This window comes from Rhamphochromis longiceps, linkage group LG3 (genome assembly GCF_057381845.1).
Source record: "Rhamphochromis longiceps isolate RC_006_pf linkage group LG3, R_longiceps_female_GT1.1, whole genome shotgun sequence".
NCBI lineage: Eukaryota > Metazoa > Chordata > Actinopteri > Cichliformes > Cichlidae > Rhamphochromis > Rhamphochromis longiceps.
Window position 1 is genome coordinate 53038564 of NC_140559.1, and position 22741 is coordinate 53061304.

At 41.9% G+C, this 22741-nt stretch overlaps 1 protein-coding gene across 8 annotated transcripts in view; it reads right to left on the minus strand.

The window, feature by feature from the left end:
* Window positions 1-22741, minus strand: part of mark2b (MAP/microtubule affinity-regulating kinase 2b) — a 54187-nt gene that overhangs the window by 14467 nt on the left and 16979 nt on the right. For 4 of the 8 annotated variants that reach the window (XM_085400335.1, XM_085400337.1, XM_085400333.1 and 1 more), the window contains exons 2-16: window positions 15432-15602; window positions 13794-13847; window positions 11593-11641; window positions 11290-11355; window positions 10831-10901; window positions 10508-10564; window positions 8548-8784; window positions 7369-7488; window positions 6355-6457; window positions 6054-6166; window positions 5739-5813; window positions 5452-5509; window positions 4992-5143; window positions 3544-3638; window positions 56-202 (exon numbers count right to left, since the gene is read on the minus strand). In XM_085400335.1, coding sequence (XP_085256461.1) covers window positions 56-202; window positions 3544-3638; window positions 4992-5143; window positions 5452-5509; window positions 5739-5813; window positions 6054-6166; window positions 6355-6457; window positions 7369-7488; window positions 8548-8784; window positions 10508-10564; window positions 10831-10901; window positions 11290-11355; window positions 11593-11641; window positions 13794-13847; window positions 15432-15602 — 1568 coding nt within the window. The remainder of the gene's footprint in view (window positions 1-55; window positions 203-3543; window positions 3639-4991; window positions 5144-5451; window positions 5510-5738; window positions 5814-6053; window positions 6167-6354; window positions 6458-7368; window positions 7489-8547; window positions 8785-10507; window positions 10565-10830; window positions 10902-11289; window positions 11356-11592; window positions 11642-13793; window positions 13848-15431; window positions 15603-22741) is intronic. The other 4 variants (XM_085400336.1, XM_085400334.1, XM_085400340.1 and 1 more) reach the window with 4 other exon arrangements.

The window sequence follows — 22741 nt, forward strand, 5'->3', positions numbered from 1 at the left end:
AGAGAGGTGTGTGTGTGTGTGTGTGTGAAAGACAAAAAGAGTGTGAGAGACTTGCCTGGGCCGTGGTGCGTGCAGGTCAGAGGGGCATGGATGATTGGAGGAGGACAGGGACTTGTGGTGGCGGGGACGCGAGGATGAGGAGGAGGAGGAGAGGACGGCAGCGGCTGAGGCAGTGGAGGCGCGGGAACCCGGAGTGTTTAGGCTGAGAGGAAGGACGGGGAGGAAGAGGAGGAGGAGGAGTGCCCCGCCCAACACACACACACACACACACACACACGTATATGCAAACACACCCACAAACGTGAGTAAGACAGGACAGGCACGCCAAACAGAGACACAATCAAACATCCACCCCAAAAAAAACAAACAAAAACAAAACACAAGCACACCGGGCGGGGTTTGTGTGTAGGTGGGCAGGGAGGTGAAGTGGAGTATGGTTAGAAGCAGCACTTATCATACACTGTAAGGGGGGGGGGGGGGGGGGGAGGGAGGAGGGAGAGAAGAGCAGAGAAAACAGGACACAAGAGGAAGAACAGAGGAAGTAGAAACAAAGAGCGACAGAAAACGCGCGCGCGCGCGCACACGCACACACACACAGAAACAAAGGAGGAGGGCCAGTGCGTTGCTGTGAACATTGCTTCATTGTGAAACCTCATTCAAAAGGCTGCCTGTCCCTTTAACTTTACATATAAAAATGTACGTGACACAGAGGGCAGAGCACAGGAGACCAGCTTCTTATCTCTCACACACAGCACAGCAAAAAGTCAAATTATGTGGATAAAGTCAATAAACACAGTAAAAACAAAGTTTTGCCTATAAATTAAAGAGATAAATAAAACAACCATCCGTGCCTTCATTTCGGTATAAAATCTGCCAGATCTTCCCTCCATGACAACGCGAGGCTTTAGTGTAATGTAGCTTCTATCTTTAGCGCAATGCCCCAAAGTCCGTTCTGACCACCTGCACTCGTGCATCTGTGAGTTCAACACAGACGTCAAACTGGCACCGAGAAGGCATCAGCCTGACAAAACCTCTGAACAGAGCGTTCAGCAGAGATCGGCCAAATTTCCCTTACGTGTATACATCACTGGGGAAAAACGAAAAACACACTCGAAAGCTCGACATCCTTTATGTACACAGTAAAATAACAAACAATATTTTTCCTGTTAAGTTCCCCCGTCAGTGGATAAATGTGCTTTGTTGCCTCTTTTAAGACAAATTTGCTTCGTTACATTTTCAAAATAAATACTACTGATAGAAGCAAAATGTGCTATATTAAGTCAATTCTGACAACAAACTGTTTCCTTTGCAAACAGTCATGCCAAAAATGCAGATTCCAGCAAATGACACGTTAACAAGTTTAGTTTCTTACAGTAAACCAGCTGGGTAGGAGATCAGAGCTTGCAGTTCCTGACTTACCACTTTCACATACCTCCTCAAATGTAAACAATCCAAACTTTTTCCATCTATTTTATTACCTACAAAGTTGCACAACTGACATTTCTTAAGAATTACTTAAGAAAACAAACAAACAAAAAAAATGCTGAGTTCCTCTTTGAACCCTCTGCTAATCAGGAGGCTGCTACAGCCTACAAAGCTCTGCACATTACCGACGGCGTTAACTTGACCTTATCCACATGCACAAGAGAAAACACACACACACACACACACACACACACACACACAGAGTGTAAGGGACAGCGGAGAGTGGTACCGTGGAGAGACAAGAGATATCAAGAGAGTGTGGAAGAATGAACACAGAGAAAGAGGGACATTTACACAGAAAACAAGCACACAGCTGAGAGAAACACAGGGATTAGCATGGCTGGTGATGGAAAATATTAACTGGATAACCCAGTGTGTAGTGAGTGTGAGCGTGTATGACTCGTGTTGAAATTTGTGCATGCCCAGCCGCCTCTCTGCATGTGAGTGGATGTATTTGTGCATATGTAAGCCTATTAGGAGGTGAACGCGAGGACCATATAGTGCTACTAAGAGTTAATATTCCATCACAAGTCTCTAATCTCCTTAGAGAGAGGGGAGGAAAAGAAAGAAATAAGAAGAAAGATTAATATAAGGACAAGAAGAGGGGGGGAAAAGGAAGCTCGAATAAAGCAAAGGAAGGAGGTGCCAAGAAAATGTGAGCGACTCCAGAGGGAGGCTCAGCAGCAGATAAAAGAAGCCAAATTAAGGAAATTAGAAAAGGACAGAAAGGGGGGGTGGTGTGGGTAGGGTATAACAAGTATAAAAGCCCAAACTTCAAAGCATTAGTGATGATCAAATAAAGTAACTTTAAAATCAAAGCAGATGACAACCACTGAGTCAGCAGAGCCTACCATAGTTAACAGACCCACAGTACTAAAAAAGCAATGCTGTCTCAAATGACCGTTTCCAACAGTGAACGCAGAGGAGACTTGATTTTACAGCCTCTACTTGGATTCAACTGAATCTGCCATACTGCAGGTGGTGCGCCACGTTGGGAACAATGGGGTCATTTGAGACGGACACATGAACAGGTAAACAAAGCAGTATGAACCATGACCATGAATGCTGCGTCCTAGTAGGGATTATGGTTTGGTTTTATGTTTAATGCTCATGAAAAAGCCCACAAAGCACATGGCTGGGTTAAGCATGAGTGATGTGCGTATAGCTGTATGCGGGGACGTGTTATGAGCTGCTTGACACCAGAAGTTAGCACGCGCAGAACCGTCAGAGGGCAACAAGATTTGGACCGTTCTTTTAAAAACCGAAAGGGGATCCAGGATGAGAGGAGAGCCGGGAGGATGAATCACACGCAGAAAGTTTAAAATGAGAAATTAGAAAGTGGAAAATAGGGGGAATACTCCATAAAACTCCACAGTAGCTCGTTCCAGTGAACAAGGAGGGGGGAAAAAGATGGAAGCTTGACTTAAGGCTAAAGAAAATCAATTATTTAACTTAAATGCTGCTTTTAGCCATCTGTGATTTTATAGGATTAATGTCACTTCTGCACCTTCTTTTACCTGGGTGCAGCATGGGTGTGACACCTGAAGGGACTCTGGAGGGACTGGAGGTGTCACACTTCTATTGTGCGTTTTTATAGCGTTTGAAGATCGCGTACGTAAACCTGCACACTTGGATGCTTCCACGTCAGGGCTTTCTCCCGGCCTCCATCAGGCCATCACGAGTAATCTGTAATCTTCTGGAGGTTTGGCCTAAATTCCCGAGAGAGAGCCCGATTTCCATGTCCAGCAGAGCTCACCCCACCCTGGGGGAAGGCTGCGGGCCTCCCTGAGCCAGCTGGCAGAGCTCTGGAGAGTACCAGCCAAGGTCTGGGATTCAGTCACTGAGACAGCTGTGGGGCTGCTTCATTCACAAACCATGGTGAGTGTGTGTTTGTATTATGTGTATATGAGTGAAGACGCGGCGCTGCCTCAAAGCAACTAGTTGGGCTTTGAATGACGAGAAAGAGTGCCTGTGAGAACGCCTGAGTGGCTGCGTTTGCCCTTGTCTTCTCTCATTTGTAATTCTGTGTGTGTATTTAGTGTGCGTGCGTTTGCGTACCTGTCTTTGCCGTTCTGAATGCTCTGGTCGAGAGTGGCTCTGTCGGTCAGAGGAGAATTCCGACTGCGGCCGGTACCGGTGGACAGGATGCTATTCTGAAAAGGAGGAGCATCAAAATAGAAATGTTAGAAAAAAGGGACAAAGGTTTGATTAAGGGTTGATGACCCCACCAAGGTATCCAGGGAACAGCCTTTCAGCAAACTTCTAAATGGAAAAAGGACAAGCAGCTTAAACAACCTAATATGAATGAAAAACCGCCGTAATTAGCGCTCAAGAGAATTTCCCGGATCAAATTAATTTTCATGCACCCTCGTCCAAATTATCTGTGAATGACACAAGAAAAAAAACCCCAATTCATTTTCACCTTGACATGTTGAATAGTCATTTGAAACCTCTCCACTCCCACGTGTGCACTTTCCATGAGAATGACAGTTAAGCTCTGCACAGCTTGAGGTTGGGCAGAGCTATAATACATGTCTGTTATGTCACCAAAGCCCACAGATAAATGATTAATAAATGTCTAAAGGCGTGTCGAGCTGACAGGTGCAACAAACCTCAAGAGAGAAGTCCATCGAGCAAAGTTTCTAAACACCCACACAGTCCTACCAAGAGGTCTGTCCAGGGGCTTTAAACCAAAACGGGTGGACATGAAATTTCCTAAAATATTTTTCATATGCACACTCGACCTTTACAGTTACGTTTTAGTTTAATGGTAGGCGTCAAATACAGATCCCTGTCAGGCACTTCCTGTGTCAGATGTTAAGGTTATAAGACTCCCTCAGGGTTCTGCCAATTGATGCCAACTGAGCAGATGAGAGCAGGTGACTGCACTTAAAGCATGTGACACGTGCTTATGTCATTAAATGAACGAAGCTGTAACCAATGCGGGCGGATGTGCTGTGGAATGCATGTTCTCTTTGTTCAGGGTTGTGTGAGTAACCGGAAAGACGAGCTTCTGAGCTCTCGTTCTCGGAGGCCTGAGCCCGGCACAAGGCTGTGAAACATCGAGTTCTTCATCAGGTTTGTGGACGCTGCTCTCATCCCCGGTGAGACGTTTTGGGTGTACATAACTTAAAGATAAAGGCCTTATCTAACCATCTTCTAATGTAAAAGCAACTACATAGCACGGCAGTGTAACAGCTTCACACCCGCACAGTTTCACTTTCGCAGAGCAGTTAAGATGTTCATAGTTTAAAAGCCACTTGTTTTTATTTAGTTTGATAATTAACTAGGAATTATTTTGATCTTTGGACCACAGCATGTGAGTAATTATGGCTGTTGACAGCATACACTAAAGGGCAAAAATTACAGCTCTGCAGACGCAGCAGTTACTTGTGCGCATGTTTGGGAATTTGTGTGTGTACCAAGCGATGACGCAAATACAACCCTTTGTGTTTTTGATACGGCTTAAATGCAAATATATCAGCAGCATGGGTATTAGGTCTCACGGTGGAGGGTGTGCCACTCTTCTTGCGGTCGGACGAGGCCAGAGGACTGGCCGGCACCTTGGTGGTGGAGCTGCCTGATGAACCCTTCCTCCCAGAATCCTCCCCTGCTGACCGGTTGTCTGTCTGACCTCCCCTTTTGGAGTAGGAGGAGCCTGGAAAAAAAAAAAAAAAAGGAAGACAGTGCGTCAGACCAGCACTTAATAGGCTTGAACCTTGGACCTTTCTTCTGTTTTGCCTGCTGGTTTGTCACTTCCTTTTTTACTTTAATCAATCAAGAAGCAGTCATAGCAAGCCCTCTACTCATGCACTCACTCTTCTACTTCCTTCGCTTAACCTTCTCTTCCTTCTTAACCTTTATTCCAGCCTAAATCTTATCCTCGTCTTGATCTTCCATGTCTACAACACAACTACAACTATGTCTCCAGTGTTCCCGTTCCCCTTCAACACACACCAATCTCACCCTGGTCGGTGGTTCGGCGGTTCTGAGGCTTCTGGTTGGATGACACGCTGCGCTGTACCTTAAAGAGAGAAAAGATACACAAAAGGTCAGAGCAGCATTTAACATGCTTAAATACACAATGGGATAGTTTAATGTAGAAGCCATGACCTATGTGTATGATTAAGAACCTCAAACATCAAGAGCTTTTGCTACATGTGTGTGGTCAAGTCAGTGTATCTGTGTCGCTTGCTGGAGTTGGGGAAACCTCATTAAGCGCTAGCTGAAGACATTATGTGTTCTCATTATACCTTATGAAGCGGGGGGGGAGCATTTATGTTGCTTACATCACTTCCCGGCCGAGGTTTGATGCCACCTTCATCAAGCTGAGGGAAAAACCAAAACAGACGTCTTAATACAAGAGAGAAAGAAACTGGTATAGGTCACGTAAACAGAAAGGACTAAAAAAAAAAAAAAAATCATATACATATTATTAAAAAGAAGATATATAAAGATAGAGTCACTTCTTCATAAAGGACAGCTCAGCTCTGACAAACAGTACCTTGCATAGTTATTATGACTCTGGTATTACAGGGTGAAGCATGATTTAAAAAAACCTGAGTAACCTCAGAGTTCCTATAGTCCAGAAGCAGGTATGTGGCCATCACGTCGTTGTACTTCTGGTTCACCAGCGAGTCCTGGATCTCCTCCTGAGAGAATCCCATCTGCAGCATGATGTCTGCACATACAGTAAAACCATGTTATAAATAGAACGGTGAGCTGACACCAACTTTATATAACTCCTAAAGATTAAAAAAGAAGACGAAGAGAAAGAGAGAATGTATACAGGCTTAGGTGTTGCTGTGTGTGATGAAGAAAAGGGGGTTTAGAGAGTCATCTTTTTTTCTTTTTTTTTTTCTTGCCTACCTGTCCTCCTGGGGTCCTTATAATCTGGCTGAGGTTCGATGTAGGGTTTGAGTTCCTCTTCCTCATAGCCCACATTCATCCACCGGTCTCTCATTATCTGCTGCTGGTAGAAAGCCAAACAAACAGATAAAGGGAGGCATGAGTTGGCAAAAAGGACAAATGGGCAGAAAGGAGTGTGGGGAAGGATGAAAGATGAACAGAGTAGTAGTAGTTCACCCATACTTTTCTCCTGGGAAACTAACGGTGTCACAATTCAGATACTACACTGACAGAAGCATTTAGACTTTAAGGATGAAGCCCACAATATCGCTCATACGCTGCAGAGTCCACGATGATGAAAATGGACATTATATAAAGACTGTATGTCTGATAAAAGCTGAGCGCAATCACAGCAGGGTTCAGTTAAGAGTTATTGATCCACTGGCTTCTTAAAGCAGAATAGACTGTACGTTCATTGTTTGAGCGAGATGCACTTTGCCGATTGAAACAAGTGCGTACAATCTTAAGTGGGTTTAAACGAACAGGCACATGACTCATTTTTAAAAACATTAAACTGAATTTATGGGGTTGTTTTAGCATGACCAATCAAGGATCGGGAATAACTACATACGCTGACAAAACCTACAACCTGACAAGCCAATGCAAGCAGCAACACTTCCCCCCTCCCTGTCACCTTAGTAATATTTTTCATCCGAGCAAGTTACCTTCCATCCACATTCAGCGCAACCAAATTAAATTACTCTTAACAGGTATTTACTAAGTCTTTAAAAAGCACTTTGCACCTCAGCAACAAACTCACATATGGCTGATGAAGCAAGTCTAACTTTACAGTCTTATACGGGCTGTAAACACCATTCTTAGCAACGAGCTACATTCAAAACATCTGTAGGACTCACGCAGTAACATATAGGTGGCTGAAATGATCGTTTCATTCACAAGGAAACAAATGCAGTAACTGAATTAAAGGCATTTTGTGACTTGTGTGTGTGCGTGTGGCACTGCTGTGCGTTATACCTCGAGGCTGCCTCTTTTTGAAGGGTTCAGGATGAGGAACTTTTTGAGCAGGTTCTCACAGTCAGTGGACATATAGAAAGGAATCCTGTATTTACCACGTAGCACGCGCTCTCTCAGTTCCTGGAGATGGACAGGTATATGAAGAGTTAACAGTAAGCGCAAACAATCAGCAATTTTAAACACAAACACAGCTTTGCTTTGAAAATAAATTTGGGCAAAGCAAAGCAACTAAACATCCAAAGGTTTATGTAAAGATTAAACACTTTATGATGCGAGTGAAGAGGAAATCTCATCAGTATTCTCCTACCTCAATCAGATATGGCTCCACATAGCCAAGCTAAACATTATCTATGCTTACAAATGAATTACAGTTTTATTAAACAGGAACCATATTCATATAAGCTGGTTAGCATTTCAAAAAGCTCTGATTCAATCAGAGCTGCAGCACAGGACGTGGGTGATATAAGCATTAAATGAAATTCACTGACTTGTGGGTATTTCTTTAGCTTTAATACGAGAACGCACTTCCAGTTCCCAGGCACAGAGTACCATCGCAATTTAACTTTTTTTTTTTTTTTTTTTTTTTTTAAATCACCACCGTTCAGCTCATTTATCAACTTTCATGTGCTCAGACACGGAGCAGGTTAATGCACGTAGTAACGCTTGTTAACTCAGCTGTAATGAATGTGCTTATTCTGTCAAGCACTGCATTTTCATAAAACTCAATAGGAGGTAGAGCAAAAGGCATGCTCAGTAAGCCTAGATTATATTTCTCTGGCATTTTAATATCAATACCATCACATTCAATGTCATATCGCCCACCCAAAATGTGTCTGCACTTCCAGAATGACTCATGTGGGTACTGACTGAATGCACAGTGTGATAGGTGGTGTGAATGATTGGTAGCAAAAGCAGTTCAGGAAACATTAAATCTCTCTTTAAACACCGAACACATATCATCAACGAATGCAAATTTGGAAAGTCAATACAGGCAGAGAGATAATAACTTTCACCCATTCTAGAGTTCAATTTCTGCATTCTGCAGGAAGAGGGAACAGAAACCAGCATGACAAATACTACAACCACCCACAGAATACAGACTTCCACTTATGTAATGCGTGCACACACACACACACACACACACACACACACACACACACACACACTCATCCTTCCGACCTTGAGGTTTTGTCCATCGAAGGGCAGCGAGCCGCTGACCAGTGTGTAGAGGATCACTCCGAGGCTCCAGACATCCACCTCAGGCCCGTCGTACTTCTTGCCCTGGAAGAGCTCTGGAGCTGCGTAGGGCGGGGAGCCACAGAACGTGTCCAGCTTGTTCCCCAGAGTAAATTCATTACTGAAGCCAAAGTCGGCTATTTTGATGTTCATGTCTGCGTCCAGCAGCAAGTTCTCTGCCTGCAGACAAACGGCGAGGAGAGAGGTCAGAAGAAGGGGCATTTACTATGTTCAAAATACAGGAGCGCAAATAAAGAGGAGGAAAGAAACCACGCCATACCAAATGTGCCAAAAAATTAAAAACACTTAAGATCTGCTTTGTGGGCTCATCAGATCAGAGGCACAAAAAGTATAAATCTGAGCTGCTGACAAAGTGGAATTAAGAAACTGACTAGCTTGGGATCAAATGTAACATGATCTGACATGCAAATGGCTTTGTAGGTAGCACATTCATGGTACAGATGGATTTCTAAAACACTTTTCTTTGGGTTAAAATAAACAGCTGTGTGGGAAAGAGAGCTTTCACAGGAATCGTCTGTGCCGTTCAAGCAGCGCACAATGGGTAAACGTGAGAGACCACAGTTTTTCCCTGCGTGTTTGTATCTTTAAGCTTGAAGTGAACCAGTGAGCAAGGAGGCTGGGGTTGCCTAGCAACAGGTCCGCTCTCCTTTTCACTTGCTCTGAATACTTTGCAGCTTCTGTGCGTTTGAGTGTGTGAGAGTGTGCATGCACACATTAAATACAATACTGACATCATCTCTAACCTCTGAGCTAAAAAAAAAATAAATTAAAAAAAAGGAAGATCACAGGTTTTTAATGATTTGTTGTTGATATTAATCACCTATTAGTCATCCACATCAACCTTATTATCTCTCATGAAAAGAAGCAGAGATACAGTAGAGCATGACATCAACGATACAGTATTCATTTATTTTTATTTTTTTAAGTCTTGGCACTCAAATGGGGTCATTTTAGTCTCTGTGTGAAAATGCACACTCATCAAAATTTGCTCTCACTGTAAGACCAAACAGCAGCCCTGAAAAATGAAGCCATGGCATTAGTGCCTAAACCTGCAGTTCATCTTGTGGCCACTTGAGGCTGGCTCTAAAAGTAGGTCAATCTAAGTATGAGGGTCTAAGATCAACATGTTTACAACCTTGCCAACCAATTTCCTTATGGCCAAATATGGGTGATACCAGCAGGTCTACAGCCACCCTTTTGGAGCACTTCTTAGAAATAAGCCTGTGCTCGATTTTTATTTTATTTTACAACCCTCAGATCAACAGTGATTGTGTTAATGTGAAGGAAGGCAAGCGTTATGATAATCCTTCTGTCTCAACCAGAAACGGCTTACTTCTAAGCCTGCCTTTTATTGTGTGTGTGTGTTTTAAATGACAACCATTAGTAACTGTTATCCGTAGGAAATCCAACCTTGCTAAAAGCTGCTAAAATTTCATTAAAAACCCAAAATAGACTAGAAACAACTTTGAAATAGGAGGTTTCTGTCCCACTAATCATGATAATGTGTTGACTACAGGTCTGTCTGGTGGGACAATAAGAGGATTTACAACTTTGAATAATACTATGAACCAAACTGACCCAGAGGCCTTGGATCTGTGTGTGCATAATGTGCGCTTTGGTTTTTGGGATAATCTAAGATGAGCTGGCAGAAAGGAAAAAAATAACAAAAAACAACAAAACGATGACATAGGAGGAGAAATGTATACAATACATGTTTGCGTTTAACAGACTTTGTGAATATCGTCTGGGTGACTCGTTTGCAGAGGTGGGATTTCAGCTCAAAGAGCCAATTGTATGAAGATTAAATGTGGAGGTGAGGAGAGGGGAGGAGGTTGCTTTGACACCAACTCTAATTCAATAATGCCTTCGAGTGTGTTCTCACCTTGAGGTCTCTGTGTACTATACACTTCTGATGGCAATACTGCACAGCTGACACAATCTGGAGAGTGACAAAGTGAGCGAGAGAGAGGGAACGGGGAGAAGCAGGGGAGAGGAGGGATGACAGGATGGAGAGGTTCAAACAGTGAGCTCTTCATTAGGAGTTCATCCAAAAAGCAATTTCGGGATAGAGCTAGTGATGCAAGACTTAGTACAAACTGTACACTCTTAATATCAGTCCAAACTGGCTTGAAACATACGACGCTTACAAAGTTGGACTAGTTTCTGTGAAAGGAGGGGGGAAAAGCCGTTTTCAACCCAACACACCTGTCTGAATTTGGCACGGGCTTCCTTCTCCTTCATCCTGCCATGAGCCACCAAGTAATCAAAGACCTCTCCTGGGAGACGACAGAAAGAGGAGGAGAGCAGATTTAGTGCTGGAACTGGATACCTGCCTCCAGAATAAAGGGTCAGGAGTACTGAACTGAACGTTGTCGTTTAGGAGTTTATTACTGATACTCTGTTTTATTACAGACTTGACTTATAATGATACAACAGCAGTACCAAAATAAATAAATAAAAATCTGGTCATCACATTGACTCAATAACATAAATAGATTATTATAACAACATTTACAGTGGCATTCTTTTTCAGCAAATTTATCAATAATAAAGCTCTTTGCAAATGATCCTGCTTATAAAGGTCTTTATTTTTTTCCTTTACTTATAGTCTATCACAGAATGACAACTTTTAGGGGGAATCATTTCACAGTGACACGCACTTACCTCCACTAGCGTACTCCATTACCAGGTACAAGGTCTTCTCTGTTTCTATCACCTCAAAGAGCTTGACTGCAGGTGGAAAGAGAAAGGCAAAGCAAGAGGAATGGAGGAGGAGGGAGTGATGGGGCAAGGGAATAAGAAGAGAATAAAGGGAGAAGCAGAGCAAAGAGCAAGAATGAAAGCAAAAAGGGATAAAAAAACCAAAAACAAATAGCAGGATTAATATTATCTGGCTACATGGCCTTAAAAACACTGGCTCCCAGCAAGTGACGACACACTTGAACCTCATGTTTCAGGGTGACTCACCTATGTTGGGATGATTCAACATCTTCATGATCCTCACCTCCCGGAAGAGCTGTGAGAAACGAGACAGACCGTCAAACACGCCATCAGACTGCAGAGGGAGTTGTTCTTGTTGTGACACTCATTTATACGGTCATTTCTCCAGTGTAAATGTCTATCACTTGATTATGTGCATTTGCTCCAAATGACAGGGAGCGAAAACAAACGCCAGTATTGTAATTTCTGTGTGATTACAAAGACTCCAGAGTCTCTGTTTGTGGTAGGTAAATTGACACTGACACACAACCACTCACTTCCTGTTCAAGAGGAGGAAGGAAAACAAAAACAGTTAGTGATGATATACCAACAGAGATCAAAGTAACTCAGCTACCAATCTAAAGTCTGGTGCAATTTAGAATTGCATAATTGAACAGAAATGAGTTAAAGGCGACTATTTAGCGTTTTCTAGACAAGCACTTCCTGCAGGTAACATCTGAACATATCAGCTCAATAACTTTTCTGTTAAAGTCAGAACCATAATCTTTCTAGATCAGACCCAATAACACTTCTGTCTGTTTCCGCACGGCCAAATTGACAGCTACTGGTTCCAGATGTTTCTCAAAGTCTTTCATGTGAGTTTATTACATGCCTCCAGCATCGTGCAGCAGCAGTATCTATTCATAAGCTTCTCCAAAATGAGAGATTGTGTTCTCTACAGAGGCACAGTTTATAAGCTGTAATAACCTGCATTCCCATAAATGCATAAAGGGAGTATGGCCTTTTTAATAATCACAATAGCCAAGTATCAAAATACAGACCCCAAATTTTAAAAGGTTCTGAGTCCATGTATTAGACTGTAGTGTTAAATCGTGCATGTAGTATAAAACATTGCATATTTCATATCAGGAAAGGGCGTAAAGATGCGCTGCTCCCTGCTCATTATATTTCTTCTGAGTCAGCAGATAAGGTCAAGCGAGGCCGACTGAGCACTTTATGGGCACATTAACTATTTATCCATATAAAAACTATGCAAACCAGGAACTATTAAAGTTACCAACAGCCCTAAATGCACCACTAAAGCAGCATCTCAGTGTAAAATATTTATTGCTTTGTTACAAGTGTTACCTTCTTCAAAGACTGCCGTCCTTGAGCGTAATCTAAAAACGACATCAAAACATTAAAGCTGAGTTTATGCTTATGTTAACATGAAAGCGGCTACACTGTTGCACCTATTGTGTGCTATGCAGCTAGAAGAAAAAATACACAAAAATACAGCCTCTTAGTTTGGATTGCAATCCAAACTAACTTGTATTAACTGTTTGATAACCCAAATAAAACAGATAAATGAGCCACATTGCACTGGAGTGCAAACGTGTACTAATCCGCCACATTATATAGTCCACAGTAAACATATTTAAATCTTATGCTGAATGAAACTAAAACTGCTTGGCTTTTTTTTTTTTTTTAAGATTTAGAGACTTGAGGCTTCAGACTGACGTATTCTTAGTTCGGCCTTTATATAAATCAATGTTTAAAAAAGAAAAAGAAAGAAAAAGACACTTCAAGATATGATAGCGTATTTTAACTAGCATTCCCTGCCAATTCCTGTTCTAACTTCCATGTGACCTTTTCCCTTCGTCTTTACATTTCCTTATCATCTGTGCGTCGGCGTTTATAGAAGTACATACTCTATGTTATGTTATGTTATATATATATATATATATATATATATATATATATATATATATATATATATATATATATATATATATATATATATATATATATATATATATATATATATATATATATATATATATATATATCTGTCTGTCTGTCTGTCTGTGGAGTGGTTGGTGTGTGCATTCAGTGTGCACGTATACATGGTTAGACAGTGTGTGCGTGTAAGTGGACAGACCCCACCCTGCCACGATCAAAGGAAGTAATTGCAGCTTGTTTCCTGTAATTAAAACTCTCTCCGAAAACTAGACCACTTCAGAAAGCCAGAGAGAGCGAGGGAGAACGAGAGAAAAAGACACTTGGGGCAGGGAGAGTGGCTTAAAATGACTTCTGAGAAAAGGGATGAGAAGGACTGAGGTTTAAATTCTGTGCTGGGAGTGTGTGTGTGTGTGTGTGTGTGTGTGTGTGTGTGTGTGTGTGTGTGTGTGTGTGTGTGTGTGTGTGTGTGTGTGTGAGAGAGAGAGAAAGAAAGCAAGGTAACTCACCTTTTGCAAACTGGAGGAGTTGAGCTGTGTCTTATCTATGATCTTTACAGCCACCTAGAAGCAAGAAGCAAGAATGTGCTCACTTGTCATTACACTTTGATTCATTTATTATGGCACATTTTGCTCACACAAACCCACAAAACCACAGCCTGCGACAGCCACGCACAAACACAAATGTCCACACACTTCTCTCTTTTTGGGACACATCTCACACACACACACACACACGATACAATTTCACAGCATTAAGTGATAAATACACAATCGCAGCAGGTGATAGTTGCATAATAGGATAGAAAATAGGAGAGAGGCACACACACTCTCAAGCTCAAGCATGCTTTTTATCCATGCCATTTTAAGGGCCTACAGCTCATAATCCAACAGCAGTCCCCAGCAAGGGAGACTGAAAAACAAAAAGCCATAAGGGCAAAGACAAATAATCAAAATAGCCGCAGAGGAAAAAAATATATATAAAGAGAGAAATGCACAGATGGGATGGATTCAAAGTGAGAGCTGTAGGAAAAAGAGGATGACGCAGAAAATGAGGAGAGAGGACATGAAGGCAGGGGGAACAAAGAATCGTGTCTTCAAAGGGACATGGGAAAGGGAGGGCTACTCCTCAGTCCAATTATTGTCTTTCCCTGTCAACTAACGTCTTTCTTTCACCGTTTCTGGTCGTGCTCGTCTATCTGACTCCTTCGTGCCCTCTGACTATCCCTTGTTTTCGTTTTGTGCGAGAGTGCGTGTGCGCCAGCCAGCAGGTCACATGGCATGTTATCAGGGTGTCAGGCACAGAGTTGTCACACATTGACAGAGCACGCCCACCCCACTCTCTCTCTCTCTCTCACACACACACACACACACACACACACTCACAAACATGCACACACACACACACAGTTGGAGAGCCGACTTGACTGGGCAACAGACAGAACCAAGCATGGGCTCACTGCAGTCCCAGCTTTTCCCTTAAAGGGACTGATCACCGGGTTACATCACATCTGGAATTCAAAGTAAACCGGAGACATTTAGGGCGTCTCTATTCAGGCTGACAATGGTGAACTAATCTCCTGCAGCAGATGCACTGTCTCCAAAGCCATGCAAGCCTCAGACCAAACTGTGTAGCACAGCATGAACCCTCCCCTACACTCAGCAACCAGGAAGACAGATTAACACTTAGCAGCCATTTTTCCTGCTTTTTACCATCTTTGCTAACTGGAAAGAAAAGGTTGAGGCTTCTTTTCTGTCAAAGTCTAATTACCAGGTATACTTGTATTGTCAATAAGTACACTATTATTACTATTTCTGTTATTATTACTATTACTACTATTATTATTGTTATTATTATCACCACCAGCAGTGATCATCAGGTTTCATCATCACAACATGACAGCATGTCTCAGCAGTTTCCCTAGCATAGCCTGTTTGTTATTGAAACACTGACGAGCCTGTTTCTGGTTAAATAAAGAGTCAATACTAGAGCATTTCTCCTGAATGTGATCGAAGCAGCTAAAAATAAAAGCCAAGTTCACAAAGTCAGAACGACTCTGTAAGTGGAACCGCAGGATAAGATTAAAGCGTACAGTCCAATCTAGCCTGTGTGTGTGTGTGTGTGGGGGCGCGTGCACTCATGCCTACCTCTTTTCCGGTGAGGACGTGTCGTGCCAGTTTGACCTTGGCAAAGTTGCCTTTGCCAATGGTTTTCAGTAACCGATAGTTACCGATGTGCGGCTGCTCGTCTGATGTGGTCGTGGCCACGGAGTTTCGACCTCGCGACGTACTGGAGCGGACAGATGATAACTTGGACTCCTGTGAAAGAGGGAGTACAGTTTAACCATAAAGACAATGTAATGACTTGTAAGCAAAAGGCTAAAGAAATTTAACTAAGAAACATGACAGAGCACAAATTACAGGGCATTTAAAAGGTTTGTGATTCGCTGACTTTTTAGTGCCACTGACCAGCCCTATTTCCTTAAAACTGCAAGAACACAGAATCAGTGATTATATAAAAAAAAAAAAAAAAAAAAAAAGGACACGACTTTAAAGCATTTGGGTCAGTGATTATATAACAATTACCCAAGTGAAACAAAATAAGCATCACACACAAACACACGTTTTTTTCTGTGAACTTTTGGAGGAAGACAGTAATAACGCATTTTAAACCTAGAGATGTAATTGGAAACCGTCCTCATCCGACAGCTGTCACCATTATAGAGAAAACGCCACATCTGTTGCTTCAGATGTAAGAAAATCTGTAAATAGCTGGGAAGCAAATGCTGATTAAAAATACAGCAAGAAATGGAAACTCCCCTTTTTTCTCCTATTAAAACTTGTATAGGTTACCGGTTCTGCTGGTGGACTGCTCACATTACACCCTTTCTAACATTTAAGATTCAAATTCACAGTTTTCCCTGTAGCACCTACCACATTATGACAGTGCTTATTATTTAGGCATGTGTAGACGTCAGAGAACTGCTGAACTCTAAAACTAAGCTAACAGTCTGATAAACTGGTTCTCTTATGTACTGAGGATAGGCGCTACCACTGTGGGCTTAAGCCTCAATTAGAGCTGGGCGATAGAACGATAACGATATGTATCGCGATATAACTTTTACTCGATAGAGAAATTAAGCTATCGCGATAGACCTCGCCGCTCTTGTCCTCTTAAAATTAAAAAATTAAAAATTTTTTTTAAAAAAAGGTCAGCCAATCCAAACTAAGTAGCGCAGAGCCGAACCAATCACAGCCGCAGCGTCACGTCGCGTGACTTGTTACGTACAGCACAAGTGCCAAGCCGCACGTGTTTGTTTGGGAAGCAGCCAGCGCGTAATGGAGCCAGCGCGTAATGGAGGAAATGAGTGTGCCGACTAGAAAAATCAACCGAGTGTGACCGAAGAGAAAACAGATGATGGTTCCAATGCCGGAGAGATTGTCGAACGGAAGAGCCAGAGAAGTTCCGTAGTGTGAAGGTATTTCGGCTATTTCAAGTCTGACAAAAAACAGAGTAGCGTGCACTGTAAATTGTGCCGAAAGCAAGTCTGGAAATACAATAAACTGGTGCATGCGTCACACTGTGCGCCACGTTATTGTTTCGGTGAAATGAATTTCTACAATACTGTTACTGTTAATTCTACTCTCTGCAGTGTTTAAATGCTTACATACACACACAGTTACTGTCCCTCCACACATACGACTCGGTTCTGCTTCTATGCCGCAGCTTTGTTTACTTTTTCCCACCGAGGCTTCTAGACTTCTGATTGGCCAACATTTCTTCACGGTTAGGAATCTAGCGCCACCTGCTGCTTTGGCATGTTCATAGCAGCGTTTTCCTTCATTTCTGCCTTTATGTGTGGACGGGATTATTTTTTAAAACGGAAAATCTCCGTTTTCAAAAATACCCGTGTACGTGTGGACGTAGCCTCAGTCTCTGACTGGAAGCGCTAATTCGTCATTCGGCTTTTGTCAGACTAAAGTAACTGTTAAAACTGTTTGAAAAGCTAAGCTATACAACAAGGAGAGATTGAGAATTTCCTTTTAGTTCTCAGTTTATTTGATATTGACAAAAGTTAGTCAGTTTTGTCTGTTCTTCTGTAAAACAAACTAAGATTTATTTTTAGAATTAATATTTTGTTTCTAAGTGGAATTGACAATTTAGTAGTCTGTTTCGTTTGTTCTATTTTGAAACTTAGACGCTTTAGCGGCTGCCTTTTGTGTAGTTTGCAATATTTGCCTTTATTTATCTGAAAAAGTCTCATGTTCCTTAAGTACATCTACCCTGTTGAACTTATTATGGGAAATAAATATTTAAATAAAAACAAGCTGCTGATTATTTCACATTTTACTTGTGAGCAACGGCACATTTAAATCTTACAAATATAGTTATTTGGCTTATATCGTGATAGATATCGTTATCGCCTGAAATGAAAAAAACATATCGTGATATGAAAAAATCTCATATCGCCCAGCTCTAGCCTCAATTATCCTCTGTTGTGGTCACAGGCAGCTGGAGACGTGACGGCCGAGTAGTCATTCCTGTTGCACTTCAGAGGTTTTCTTCAAGTCTGTTGCCTGAGGTGACGTTGGTGCATTGTAAAGTCGCAAAAAATTAGCAGGTACGCGGATATCCCCACAACACAAACCTGTGCGCTCAGTCTCAAGTTTACGTCACTAGGAAAAGCAGACCCTTAGAGGTTGGTTATAATCTAGACATGCTGACCCTGTTTTTAAGCAACAAGTTTTTAGTTACTAAGTAGATTTTTTTTCCTCAAAGCCAAATATTTTTCCCCAGTCTCAACATGTTTACATATTCTCAGCTTTTAACAATTTGGGGCCTTGTGTCCAACTGGTGACAGGTCTGGACTGTAGGGCACCCAGACCATTACGCTAGCCATACATGTGGTATACATTTAGCATGCTATTAGGACCCGATGACGTATGCAAGGCCTTCCCCAAAAAACCATGAACATCAGCATGTGGCACTGAAATTTGTAAATATGGTTCAGCATAAACTGTGCCTTACAAGACGTATGAGATAGTTGTGGCTTTTGCACTTATCACACAATATCATCACAGAAAATGGCAATTCTCTGCTTTACCCCAGAGTCATTTTAATTGCATTTACTCATACAGAGTAGAAAACCAGGAAATAAATACTGATCCATTTAATAAAGATGTTCCAAGTGTTTCTGAGCCGATCCATCGAGTTCGAGTACAGAAACATCATTTTTTAGTGCAGTCCCACATGAAGATCATCTAATATTAGGTTTTCGGATTTGTCTCTTGCATACTGAGATTTCACAAGCATGTTTACATATTACTAAAAGATTTAATGTAGCTGATGGACTTTATGAAACACTGTTTTTCAGCATATTTTCAGTGATTTAGGAAAAGTTTCTGAATTGTAACATTTGATATTTTGTGTAACTACTGTTTAACTCAGCTACTGGGCTTTTTTGGAAAAAAGCTTAGACATCATTTAAGTTCTTTGCACGACTCAGTCCAAGGTCAATGTGTACGTGTTAAGTCCTTTAACATGGTCGTACTGAGCCTTCGTTCATCTCAAAGCAGACAGTAAGTTGTTCGAATCAAACACATACACCCCCCAACATTTAAAAAAAAAAGAAAAACACAACCTTGCTGTGCTGGCAAGTTTTGTATGGCTGGCAACTGCGATTGGATTTCAGCTCCAGGAAAGGGTCACAGCAATTGTGTGTCTGTGTGTGTGAGATCTGAGCAGACAGGTGACGGGGATCAGGGTCAGAGGAGAGAACGACTGGCTCCAGGGTGACGAGTCACACACACACACACACACACACACACACACACACACACACACTAGAATACACACAAAGGTGAGGGTGTGAGTTGCACACATCTCACAGAGATTTGATACCAACAGAAGAAAGCGTCAGGTGAAATTCACACTGCTGGTAAAGAGTAAAGATGTCAGTACAAACTGACCCTTTCTTTCATCGTCTCCCACTGACCGGTCATTTAATCACCCAATTATCTCCCCTTGGCTTGCGCGAATGAGAAGCTGCCGTTGGGTTGCAAAATACCCTCAGACCACGTTTTTATCAACACCGTCTTCACCGTTAGCAAATCTTGTGCCACGGGAAAGAAAGATAACCGTGATTACTTCACTATGGTTGCGTGTTCCTTGCTCCAGATGGTATGATCTAACGTCTGCGTCCCGACAAACCCCCGCGCACACATGCTCAAGCATCCTCATCCTGACAGTGCAGACCTCCAACACAATCGGGGGAATTGAGATAAAAAAAACAAATGACAGCTACATTAAGCCCAGAGGACAGGAGAAGGGGGCTTATGTGCACTTATGTGAGGGGCGAAGCAAATGATTTTTATTTTTGGAACATGTGGGAGAGGGAGACAGACAAAATGTCCAGTGTGGGCATTACTTGAGACAATGAGGCCCAATCTGACGGTGCAAAGCTTCTACATCAGTTGGGCTGTCCTCAGAGTTCGTAACACAACACATTATAAAAACCACAAAATTTAACAAATTAGCTCTACTATATATAAACAGCTCTAATTACAAATATCCCAGTATACGACATAAAATTGCTGTACTTCTCTTATACTGCAATAACGTTCCATGTGTACATAGGAAATCACATCATGGCTTTTTCTTCTCAGTGCACTTTCAGCTAGACAAGAAACTGTACATTTCCATGACTGAACTGTTTGCAGGAATCAGTGATGTGTGCTTTGACTTCACTGCAGCGGATATGACTGAAATGACAGTACCAGCCAGACTGACAGGTGAAGCTGTCGCTGTCAACAATAACTAAGAAAATAAATCAACCATTCTGTGTTAAATAAATAAAGACAACTGCACACAAACAGACCGCATTACAATACACGAGTGGCGATGGAGACACTGTAAATCATGGGAAGAGTCGAGTCATTTCCAGTGAACCGAAACCTACTCAGCTGTCAGCCTCAGACTCTACAGCCACATAGAGAGAAAAACAGACATCGCGATGTTCCACGTGTCAAATATTTGAATGCTTCAGAAAAGAAACACTATGAGGAGATTTAAGATTTCAGTGTGGACGCTAATCTTAGGATCAGGACTTTATCACACGGCAACAAAGAATGACTAACCTTGTGTTGTGGATAAGGTCGTTTCAGGTGTTTTGTCTGTTTTCTGTCTACTTCCTGTCACATGATGGCATTTGCCTGCCTCTTATTAGGAACAATTTAACCCCCATCTTACATGTTCCCTAATGCGGTTATAACGGCCTAACCACAGCTCTGCAGCTACCACGAGGAAGTGCATCAGGTTATGTCAACTAACCAAACTTCAGTAATCCTCCACACATTGCATTACATTTTTATGTTTACTTGCATTAAAGTTATAGCAACGCCGCCTGTTTGAGGGCTGCTCTCTAGTCTCCAATCTGCATTTAAAAAAAAATCCCCATCAGAGATACACTTCTGAAGATGCCGCAAGAGGAGATAAAGAGGAACAGCTCTGTGAATCCAGAAGAAACTGCATCGAGAGCACAGGTGCAGCACAGCACTGCCACTGTTCAGCTGTGCACGCTTTGGGGTCAATACAGTGACGGTGTAAAGTTGAGAACAGTTTGTAATCACGATTGCTGAGCAGTAAAGGAACTGTCAATTTGTGTCTGCCAGAGCGACAGCAGCAGGAGTCATTCACGCTGTTTAATTTCTGGGTGGCAACTTTAAAAATAAAAGACAAGCGTACACTGAACTGAGACTGCAAATGCAAAAGTTTAGTCTGTGGGAGTGTGAATCCTTTAGTTTCCTGCTGAAGGAGAGGAAAATCTAGATGACTATAAGGTTAAGACTGGACAATTTGTCATTAGGATGCTTTCCCACACTTTAAGCCAATTTTTCACACGCGCGCTGAAGACCTGAACTCTTGCCCGATTGCTGGATGTTACACTTCTAGCTCCCTACCACAGTGCGATTGTCCATAAAAGCATGTTAGACTCCAGGGACAGCCCCTTTCTAAACACATAGTATTTCAGGTAACAACAAGGTTACTGAACAATATCTACATGTGAATGAGCAACTCTGCATAATCTTTGGGAGTTGTAAAGATGGTTCTATTTTTTGTATTAATTAACATTAGTTCATAAACAATGACTGAATGTAAATGTGAGAGACACTTCAAAGGGCTAATGCGTGCCTGCTGTCACAACGCAATTTGATACATTACATTAAAACAGAAACTGACACACGAAAACAGAAGCCAGAAGAACATTAAAGCATATTTAAAGTAAACGGGCTAACCGAGGCAGTGTAAAGTATGAAACTTCACTTCTGAGGGCAATACCATCTGAAATTCACACCCAGATGAAGAGAGAGAGTGCAGGGGCATTGTACCACTTCATCTAGTTCTCCCTTTTTTCGCCTGTTTACTGTATTTGTGGCCTTTTTCATGTGAAGTGCACAATTAGCTCGGCTTTTTAAACAGTATCGCATCCTCACTGACTCTGTGATAGCCGACTTTTCGCTCGGCCACTGGACTGTGGCTGCTCTAAACAGCTACAATCAGTGGAGATTCCTGCTGGGATAGCACGTCCTGCAAACTAGTTCTGAGGGCAAATACTGGTCTTTACAATTCAAGTGCGTTTCCTCCAAGTTCCTTCATGCTTCCTACACCTCTCTGCTCTTTAGTCTTCCTCCTCTCCTATCCTCTTTCATGTCTGACTATTTTTGTCGTCTGATTCTTCCTTCATTTTTGGGCAGCTGCAGACCATGCAAACCCCCTCCCCCAGTATACACACACATGCATACTCACTTCCCCCAGTTTTAATTATAGACGTGTCGGAGGACAATAAGTGACATCATTGTTTTCTACTCATATTACTCTGAAGTTGATTCTGACTCATGAATACCAACGTGGAACTGGTAATATACACAGTTTAGACAAGAGTTTAACCACACAAAGACTCAGCGTAATATACATTTTCATGTCCGTCAAGACCATCAGAGGTCATTGGAGAGTTGATCCTATTCTCAGTGGAAAAAGCTTAGGTAGTAAATTGGAGACAAAAATCCCAACAGATCTACGTAGCAACGCTAAAATAAGGACAGAAATTAAAGGCACAATTCTAAACCTTAGTTAATACCAGCACATTAATGAGGGACATTAAGGATGAAATTGAAAAGAAAAAAAAAACCTTTCCAGTGAAACCAGCTGCATGCTTTTAAGTCTTAATTTTCAAACTGAAATATTCAATTATGCTATCTCAGAGGTCTGAGAGTTAATTTAGTCCAGATTTTACAGACAACTTCAAGTCAACTCATTCTCGTGTCATCTCATGAAATAGTCACAACCTACAAAACTAATGATTAGAATTTTTGGACTTTAAACATCCCCCCCCATGCTCCTCAAGAAAGATTTACCACCATTTACTTTCGATGCCTGCACATGACTTCTCTTACATATA